The 10980-nt window shown below is 36.4% G+C and overlaps 1 protein-coding gene across 1 annotated transcript; it reads right to left on the bottom strand.

The window, feature by feature from the left end:
* Window positions 1–257: 257 nt before the first annotated feature.
* LOC135653088 (T-complex protein 1 subunit alpha) lies at window positions 258–10660 on the bottom strand. The gene is made up of 17 exons (XM_065174570.1): window positions 10406–10660; window positions 10254–10318; window positions 8660–8749; window positions 8489–8575; window positions 8314–8373; window positions 8115–8165; window positions 7920–8015; window positions 7141–7206; window positions 6539–6756; window positions 5101–5197; window positions 4420–4506; window positions 4007–4141; window positions 3791–3895; window positions 1939–2067; window positions 1753–1856; window positions 808–898; window positions 258–595 (listed from the first exon to the last, which is right to left on the bottom strand). The coding sequence occupies exons 1-17, from the start codon at window positions 10476–10478 to the stop codon at window positions 509–511; spliced, it is 1641 nt and encodes a 546-aa protein (XP_065030642.1). The 5' UTR covers window positions 10479–10660; the 3' UTR covers window positions 258–508.
* Window positions 10661–10980: the final 320 nt, after the last annotated feature.

The following is a 10980-nucleotide window of genomic DNA, read 5'->3' as shown; positions in this document are numbered from 1 at the left end:
ATATGGCATTGCTCATCAGAACCATGGACGAGGTTAAGATGCTAATAGATCTCTTTTCGAAATGAAGTCTTCTGAGTCTATTGCACGAATTTTACGTACCATTCAGTCACCGTAAGACCATATAGTTCTCTGATGGGTATTTTACCCACAAGACGGCATGCTTTCTGATGATTTTGAGATGGCTCAACACAATCTTATATATCTGCACATTACGTGGGTCTCTAAATCGATGTTTCTGCCAGCTCGACAACCTACAATGCAAATGCATAGATTCAGCACTATTTTCTCATTAGCTTTTCTTGGTAACCCAAACATCTTTAAAAACTTGAGAGAATAAAGAACCCTAACTACGGAATCTAATGAAAGGTCAAGCAATGTGGTCATCAGATTTAAATGTCTCACACGGTTTACAAATTCCTGTTCGTAGGAGAATAGAAACACAAATGGCAACCTATAAGAGAAGAAAATCCAGCAAATCACTTGTGTTCGAACACACGATGCCAGTGATCTAATCCTCTTCGTTCTCCCTTTCATCTTTGATGAGCCTAATCATATCATCAATCCGAAGAATTGTTATAGCTGCCTCAGTCGCAAACTGTGGTCACAAATAAACAGCACATCAAAATTTGGTGATATTCAAAGTCATTTTCTTGCAGATGTAATATAATAAACAAAATTTGCTGCCCACATGTTAGTTATTGTGCTGCTATAAAGAAAGTGAGGCACAAATCAAAAGTACGGATTTGATGATAACCATAATAATCCAAGCAATTACAGCAGCATGGTCAAGTCAGAAACACTTTTTACCTGTATGATCTTCACTTTGCTCATTGCAGGCTCGATAACTCCAGCTTCAAGATTGTTCCGAGTTGTACCTTTCGAAAGGTCCAAACCCATGCTGCATTATAACAAAGTCGATATAAGAATATTGTGACAACCATTCACTTTATTCAAGCTTCTTAACATCCACAAAGAATTATTGTATGGATACAAATAAATCCGTGACATCTTTTCGAGTATGTCTAAGCGGTTCTGACTGCAGAATGCACATCTTATGCCCACAGATCATTGAAAAAGTCATGATTGATGATCAAGGAGACTCATGTATCATTCAGGATGCTAATGGAATTCGAATGTTCATAGAAAGGAAAGAATATTGTGCCAACCATTCATTTTATTCAAGCATCTTAACATCCACAAAGAATTATTGTATGGATACAAATAAATCCGTAACATATTTTCGAGTATGTCTAAGCGGTTCTAACTGCAGAATGCACATCTTATGCCCACAGATCATTGAAAAAGTCATGATTGACGACCAAGGAGACTCATGTATCATTCAGGATGCTAATGGAATTCAAATGTTCATAGAAAGGAAACTATAGGTACTCATGAGGACAAGTAGGCAGTATAGGCTTCAATTTTCCAATAGCAACATCACTCAAGTTCTTGTTATGGGCAGAGAAGTTCTGGGTCAATGTACTTGAACATAATAATAACATGGGATCGAGTGGTTACTAGTGTCCGTAACAACCACTGCTTCAATTATTATGATGGAAATAACATTATATTACAAAGGGATGAACTTGCCAAATTCTCACCATGAGATCAAGAAAAGAATTTGAAAGCAGACAAACCAGATTAACTAAAGGCATCAGGTGTAAAATAAACTAATTAACAAGTTCTAGAAAAGAGGCAACAAAGAGGAAACAAATGTTTCATAAATGATTAAATTATGACTTCCCCTGATACCTCGAAAGGTGCTGCTTATCTGCCTTTGTTTGGGCAGTGTGATGATAAGCCCGGAGTTTTGCAACCAACTCAGTGGCATCTTTAGCAGCATTGACAGCAAGTACCTATTGCACAATTTCAAGTTTTGTCATACATGTAATATTATCTCAAACAAACACCAAAGATTAAGACATAACTACTAGCAACCTTAGGTATAACCAGAAGAGATTCAGCAAACTCTGCAATTGCCAACTGTTCTCTAGATCCCAATGTCGTAGCCAGATACTCCAAGTACACAGACAGTGCAGCCTCCACAGCACCACCACCAGCAACAACCTATATCACCAACTTATGCAAGGATTAATTATAAGATTCAAATAGTATAAGTTTTTGAAATGGAAAAAAAGGAAAGGTCTTTTAAACTGTTATTTGAACTGAAGTTCATGAAATAAATCTTGATAAACTAGAAGGTTCTATTTTCTCTCTCTATAACTTTTATTAATCAAATCACTGAACAGGCCTTTGAGAAAGTAGTGATATTGTCAGTTTCTTGTGTCTTCATTTGAGAGGCAGTTAAGATAAGAAAACCATTTCTTTTCCATCTGACTTAACATATACATGTTAGAAACACCAAAAAATGTACTGGATTGAACTGATATAGCAGGAAACATACATTAACATCACTACTTTTTTCATACACATTCCTACAATATGCCATAGACCTTCCACTTTTGCCACTTAAAAAGTGCAAAACTAATGAATATGATCTAATTGACAAAAGTAGTGGAATCCAAAAAAAAAGGGATGCATCATTGCATCTATACTCGTTTAAAAACTTGCAAGTTATAGCAATCCAGTAAAAATTTCAAGTGATGATCATATTGTTATGTACTATATTTTTAATAGCACCAAAAAAATAGTAACAGTTGAGACAATTATAAGAAAGAGAAAATATAAACTGTATATTTTATCACTTTTCTGTGCTTTTGCAAATTATTAATGGGCATGCTTCACATCTAAGATTATACTGCATATTGTAAGTGCAGAGCCTTATGCATAAGGCTAGCAATGGGCTCAACCTAGCTAGGGCCTGTTGAGTGGAACCTTATTTAAGTTGAATCAGGGCCGAGTTATATAGGCTGCTGGAACTTAACCAAGATCAAATGTTTCTCAAACAAGCTGCTTAAACTCAACTCTGTTTTGCTTGGAACAATTCAATGGTCAAACAAGCCCATTTCATATTAAGATAAAGATACAATAGAACACCCTCTCCTTGATGCTTTGCTGTTTCCAGTTCATGTTGAATTGCTACCTGCCATCTGGCACACCCTTCACTTGCTGATGAGTCCTTCAGTGGCCAACATCTGTAACCTAAGGAAGAAGGCACCTTCAACTCTGCCAAGTGTGCTGCTTTTAACCTCTACAGCCCCGAAAGGCAAGACTGACTTCCCCTTTACCACCTCCCTTCTCTCCTCCTCTCCCTCCATCCCTTCCGTTTTATCCACAGTTCCCCTCTAGCCACCACAAACACCAACCAATGTCAGCAACATTGTGTAGTTCTTCTGAGTTCTGAGACCCACTGTTACCTGTAGTAGCAACAGTATTGCTTGGTGGCAGCAGATGGATGGATTAGGAGATTTGGGTTCCTTCTTTCATGTTTCTCACTCCTCAGACTATAAAGTATAAATATTGTCAAGAAAGCCATATTAGTACTAGTATGGGCTCAGAAGCGCTCTGCCAGGTCTATTGTTGACCACTTTATGGTAAGCAAGGTCGGGCCTCAGACATGTCAGTATGGGCCCAAGCCAAGCTGGAACCAAACAAAGTGTCAAAATTTCTGTAGCTTCAAAAAAGAATACCAAGATACAAAAGCAACTAAAATGAAAAGAAAAGAAAAGTAAAATCACAACAAAGGCCAAAGGCCAAATGTTCTGCAAATAACTTGGAGAAACGTTCTTTTATGGGGGCTACTCGACAAGAAAAAGGCTCTACAGTTTTGGGCACTTAAATAGCCACCAACACAAAATGTTATCCCCAAGATTCAGTTGTCAGGATTTACCGTATTCGACTCCAGGGTCCTCTTAACAATGCACAACGCATCATGTAAGGCCCGATCCATCTCATCAAGCATATAGTCGTTAGCACCTCTAAGAATCAATGAGACCTAATGAAGAAAACAGGAAGTTGTTAATGCACACAAACGACTGGTCGATAAAAAAATTCCAGGAAGCAAACTCGAAGTCTTAAACAACATTGGCAAGAAGAAACCACAGACCGCACTAGTGTTCTTTGTGCCCTTAATCAAAATTACATCATCATCAGCGATACGCTCCTCAATGACTTCATCTGCATGTCCAAGAAAAGACGAATCAAAAGTTTCTTCTCCTTCCATGTCAGCAAATGTGGTGACCTGCAAGGGACAAAAAATAAATATTAATCAACACCATGGCAGATTGTCAAAACTTGTTGATCACGTAGGAAAAGAAGCAAATAAATATGTAAAGCAGGCAGAGGTGTGCACAAGCCTAAGTGAGCTGTATATGTGGGTAGTCTAGTAAGGAATATACCAAAATTTTGATTAACTTAAGCTTGAGTAAGGTGTATATGTGGGTGTGATGAACCTCAAGCAGATCAAGTAAAAACCAAAAAGATCCAAGAAGATTGCAGTTATGACAATTGAGGTCTTACCACAGTCGCCCCAGTTGCTTTTGCAACATGACGTAAATCCTCTTTGCGAACACGTCTCACAGCAATAGCCCCAGCCTCGACAAAGTACTGAAAGGGCATCAATGCAAAAAAACCTTTATACCACAGCATCAAACATATGAAAGGGGAATGACAAATCAAAGTTACAAAAATCAGAATCCAGACCGGCATCACTAACAAATTTAAGCAGATATGTGGATACTGATGGCAACATGAAACTGGATAGAAGAATGATAAGATTTTAAGTGAAAATTTATCAACAATAATTAAATGGATCAACCGGAAGCAGCACTCCTCGAGAAGGTAATTGAGAGATTGTCTATCATCATGGATAAAGAATTGACAATAAGAAATTCCGAATTTTTCATGATAACTCAAATAGGCTAGTGCATAGTATGTCCACATCAAGAAAAAACTACCTCTATTTACTGCTAGGATGGATTTAACAACATAAGCAGTACTGAGTCAATTTCCAGTTAATAGTCCAGCATGCCATCATTGGGGTGTATTACAACAATACAGTCACATATGCATTGGAAATTACTGAACCAAAAAACCGATTAAATATACAGCTCACAACCTTATACCTCAGTTAAAAAAAAGGAGCTTGGCTACTTCTGAAGAAAAAGTCAACATGATAACCACAAGTTGAGAAATACATGCCTTTAGAGACATATCATCAATTCCCTTGGTTGTTAGTACAACATTAGCACCAGCTTTCAGAAGCTTCTGGATACGCTCTTTCGTGATATCAGCTTCCCTGGCAGGTTTGAGATGGCATTAAACCCAAATAAACTCATGATGAGATAAACAAATGAGCAAATCAGTATGCATTGAAGGTTTCTATTATTCCAGCCAGATAACATATAAGTGGTGCTTAATGGATATCTAAAAGCCCAGAATACAGTGCAATACTGGTATTTTCAAGGATACAATTATTTGGAGAAAAAAAAGTCAGCAGAAAACATAAGCATAAAAAATAGTACTGTGAACAGAGAGACTTGAACTGCCAGAAAGTGGGAACAAAAAATCTAGTTGGTCCAGATAGCATGGTTCTTCCAATTTGGAAGAACTCTTTTCTCTATCAATATGTTTCCTTTATTATCTAGTCTTGTAATGTGCAACTTGGATATACTTAGCAAGACAAATCAGAAATAAACTGGAATGTTTTCAGCAGAGCAAAAAAGACTGAAAATCCAACAAAATATTGGGATTTTCTTTTCTTTTTGCAGAGTTATCTTGCAAGGATGGATTTCAAGCTGCAAATGAATGCAATACCACAAAACAAACAAAATGGACTGGAAATTCAACCAATGATAAGTGCAGAGAAAATACAGAACAAAAGAATTAACGAAATTGTTCATGCAGCAGAAATAAGCATGGCTTTTCTGACACAAAAAACAAAACTTCTATTGCAGTAATATATTCTACTCGACAATGAACTTCAGATGTTTTAATTGAAGTGCTAAGTTAATTAAGTCAGAAAAATAAAAGTGACAAACTACATCCGATAAGGATGTAGTTCCTGAACAGACTGCATTAAGATAAATCTGAAAGTCTGATACCTTCAGTGCATGCTACCCTTAATTTGGGGTTCAAAAGAGCATTTAATAGTAGCAAAGATTCTAAAACCCATTTGCTCATACCTGACACAATGAAAACTCTGGCTATAGTGGTCCTGTCATGAACCACTTGGTCATTTGCTTATGTGGATTACTTTATATTGGAAAGATTTCTCAACATCTCAACATGGCCTGACCAAATTGTATAATCATCATATCCATAGTAAAAAAGGAACATATCTTGGCTATGAAAGAAAGATACAACTAATAGCTTAATTGTTAGAGAAGAGAAATAATCATACAACACAGCAGGATTCACATTTCCAGTGCCAAAAAAAAAAGTTCTTCAAAACCAACTTGGAAGAAAAGCATGCCACAATACTTGGGCAAATTAAGCATAAATAAACTAAAATTTAAAATTGTGTAGAAATTCAAAAATTGCACAAATTTATTTATGATCTCTTTAACATGAAAAAAATTCAATTAAACTTATTTAATGCAAGTCACATGGACAGAATTAAGATCCACAACATAATTACCTTTCACGAATTTTTTCAAGTTCTCTTGGATCAGTGACCAGGACCTGAACACCCATCTGCATTTTTGTCTTTTGAAGATTAAAGTCAAGACAAGCAATTCTTGCAGGAGCAACCTTAGTAGGCATTCCTTGAGCCGCACGGCCAGTATTTAAAGCATATCCATTCAGCAAGTAGCTATCTTTGGCACTTTTTCCATGAGCTTTCAATATGTTTATACTCTAGAAAGAAACAGATAAAAATAAATAATTTAATTACAAGTATTAAAACAGAGTAATGTAAAATTGAAGAAAATTAGCCAACATATAGATAGACAAATTTTGCAAGTCCAGGTTCTTGTTAACATGCAACTCCATTTTCCAAAGAAAATAGTTCAGGATAATCATAAAGCAACTCGAGTTTCTAAAACTTCAAATCTCCTTCAAGTTGATCCAAGAAGAAAAGGTGACAATTAACAATTTAGCACAGACATGTAACTGAATGAGATAGGTTCAACGATGTACTACAGGACTCATTATATTGTCATATTCCAAATGAAAATTCACAATGGACTTCAAAAGTCATATTGTACAACAAATAAACGTGAGGCTTAAACAATTGCTGACCTTTATTGGATATTTAACTTCTCCTCTTGCATTTGTAGTCTTCACTCCCTGAACTGCATCCACAACCTAAACAACAAAGGAGTCAAACAGATATATCAGAACATTCTAATAAATAAGAAACAAAAAAGTCAAACTGAGGCCCATCACCCATGTACAAATTTTAAAGGGATATTGCTGAACCTTTACTACCATTTACAAGTCACCAGGTACAAATGGCTGATGGAGGATTAATATGAGTATCACAGATCAAATGACTGAAATTTGCAGTTAACACTAACCAACAACCTTCCAAAACCAATAACCTTTAGTACAGAACTTGAATTTTTATCAATTTTATTATCATTGGGGAAAAAATCTCTTTTAAATCAATAAATCATCTACCACTGCCAATACTCGGTCAACAATCATGTGTGTGATTTATTGAATTTCAGTTCAGCTTTAATTTGTAATCTTTGTGGTTTCTAGAGCTCTAAATTTATCTGCAAATCATCATACAAGCACAAAACATTATTTTTTGATTTTTTTAACGGTCCATAATAGGGGTTTAAGGGGGATCCATGAGTAATCAATGTTGGATTTTGGTGATCTAAATATGTATCCAAATATTATAAACAGACTGCAAAATGGTGCTATTGGACTTCAGTATGCAGGAAAACATAGGAATGGCATAAGCATCTTCCAGGACAAGGATTTAGTAAATAATTTATACTAAGAAGAAAAGAAACAGAAATGAAAAGCAAGTTCAATCAGAAAGGGAGAGACAATTATGTTGAGCTTACTAAATTAGCGAAGAAATCACTATCGATCGCAATTAATTTTGATGACATGCTTGTCTTCGCACAGTTTACAAGGGAATCTTTCCCAAGCTTTTCGACCTGAAGTTTCAAATAACATCTTTATTGAGCGGGTGAAGCAACATAACAACTGGAACGATCAAGTAATTGGTAGTATTAATGGATTAAAGAAGCACATACTTTTACAGCAAGTTTTTCCTCAACATATTTGCAAGCTTCCCTCATTGCAAGCTGTCAGCAAATTGAGAAAATTTTCAGTTATTGGAAACAGGAACTAGAACTTGAATTGATGTTATTGCTAAATTTACTCTAATATATTAGCACATAACAACAGGAAAGCAAGACTAGAAAAGTTGGAAATTTTAGTTATTCAAAGTACCCTGTAGCCACTAATTATAGATGTTGGGTGAATCTTGTTTCTCACAAGATCATTTGCTCTCTGCAGAAAAGAGATATAATAAATTATTAACAGATGGATCCAGCCTCAATTATTTGTCATAACAGGAAATATAAAGGCATGATGAACTTAATGACAACCACAGTTTACATGTCACCTTAAGTAACTCGGCAGCCAGGATAACCACTGATGTGGTCCCATCTCCAACTTCTCGATCTTGAAGTTCAGCAAGTTCAACAAGAACCTAGAATCATCAAATAATAAGTAATCACAGAAATGTAAATCAGCAAGACCAAAATTGTAGAAAACACCAGTCCAGGTAATCTACCTTGGCAGCTGGATGCTCAACTTCTAACATCTTTAGTATTGTTGCGCCATCATTAGTAATTGTGACATCACCAATGTCATCAACCAGCATCTAGTAGTTCACAATTCAAATTAACTTTTAAGCCTAAATAAACCACTAAAAAAGCAGACAGTGCCAAAATGCATAATGTACCAGATAACAAGCATTCAATAAACTAAGCAAGAAGTGTATCTAGTTACAGTGCTCCTCATCAGAACTCATTTTCCACTACTGAAACACCTAATCAGGAAATTCATGAGTGCAGTCCATAAACACAAACATACCGCAATTAAACTTATCAGGTACATGCACTGGACATGCATTGTTTAATAATGCAAAAAAATAATAGGCAAACTCAGCAGCAAACAGAAATGAACATAAAACAGGAGCATGGTGGCACAACAAGACAACTGAGATTTACAAAATCCTACTCCAAACCCTCATCACTTCCACTTGTTTGGTTCCTCGAGTATCTCTCTCGAAATTCATTACCTGCTTTTACTGAAACTTAGAAATGTCAGCTCAGTGCACGAGACTCCTACCAATACAGAATTTGGAAGGGGGGCCAATAAAAGCAGCCTTTCCCCCGTTAGAGAAGAGACTGTTTTGATAGCTCAAATTTTAATCACTCTGGTTCCAGAGTAGAAACCTCATCAGTGCTTGCTTTTATTGAAATTTAGCTGCACAAGAATGGTTCTGTCACAAACATTGTAGCCTACACATGACCTTGGCATGATACTAAAGCTGTTTACTACACATGACCTTAGACAATGAGTTTACATCACAAATCAACCCAATATATTTTTTTCAATGAGGAATCCAAGTAGGATACACCTCTTTGCATTTCACCCACAATAATAAAGTTGGATATGTATAACTAAAGCAAACACAAGATTTATCGAGCAAGATGGTTGGAATATTTAGTTTTTTGGCATTCCTAACCATTTAATGTAAAGGAAAACCATCAAACTTTATGATGACTTGAAAAAAAATGTTTGTTCTCAAGTGATAAAATACATCATACCTCACATTTCATAAAATCTCTGCCAATATTTCTATTGCAATGCCCTTAATGTTCTTCTTTTCATCCCCAAAGAATAAAAAAGATTTAAGTTATTTTGTCATTTGCTTATCATAAGCTTAAAAACAGACAGTGAATACATCCCAAAATGAAAAGACATCTTCAAGTTTCTTCTGTTCTCAGGTTCAGCGCCTGTGCATTTGGCACCTAACCTAAACAATTTAACTCGGAGAAGAAAAGAAACAATAAGGAATGCAATAATCAAGGATACGGCTGAAGAAAACCTAGTACAGCTTACTAAACGCAATCAACCATCTGAGTGCTTGTGCAGGTGTAAGTGATACCTAATACAATCAATCTGCACCATGTAACTACTGAACTAAATTGAAACTTGGACAACAAAGGAAGCCAAATTTGTGTTCATCGTTATTACAAAAAATTGTCACTACGAACCTAAAGGTCTATTAAGAAAATGGCGTACTCAGTGGCCACTAATTCTTTGTTAATTTGTGTTAAACAATGCTCAATAAATGTGAGATCCAAGAACGTATTTACCTTATCGAGACCAACCGGTCCGAGCGACGATTTCACGATATTAGCAACCGCTTGGCACGCTACCACTGCCCACAACAACAGACAAAAAATGATGGGATGGGCGGAAAAAAAAACAGACACGTTTGGTGGATCTAGAGGGAGAAGGGTCGAACCATTCTGGGTGCGGACGTCTTGGCCGGATTGGCGTTCTCCTAAGATGTCGGGCGTCTGAGCGACGATCGCCATTGCCGACCTCGGGAGGGAGCGGAGGGAGGAGGAGAAGGCGGTGGAAACCCTAGATTTGGGGCCAAGCAGAGAGTTACCGAGAGGCGGGGAACCGAACGATTCCGGAGAGTTCCGTAGGCAGCAGCTCCCTTGCGCTCACGCAGTGTGGGCTATATCGTTCCTTAAATCCTAGGGTTCGACTCCGCCTCTTGCCACGAAGAAAACGGCCCGTTACGAACCTCCGTTTCTAAAACTGACCGATATAGAAATAAAACGGTCCGTTACGCATCTTCAATATGTGGGAATTAATTAGTCTTTGATATATCTAATTTTCCTTATGTTGGCATCATACAACCGACAACAATAATAATAAATACTATTCAACTTTATGTAAGAATATATGTATATTATAATTTTTATTTTTATTATTAATATAATAATATATGATATTTTTATAGGACATATAATTAATTACTTACAAAAAAAAAATTGTTCTATCTTATTTTCATGAGACCCAATATTA

The sequence above is a fragment of the Musa acuminata genome, chromosome BXJ3-11 (genome assembly GCF_036884655.1).
Source record: "Musa acuminata AAA Group cultivar baxijiao chromosome BXJ3-11, Cavendish_Baxijiao_AAA, whole genome shotgun sequence".
Lineage (NCBI taxonomy): Eukaryota > Viridiplantae > Streptophyta > Magnoliopsida > Zingiberales > Musaceae > Musa > Musa acuminata.
The sequence above is the reverse complement of the archived record's forward strand: the minus strand, read 5'-3'. Positions and strand labels throughout refer to the sequence as shown.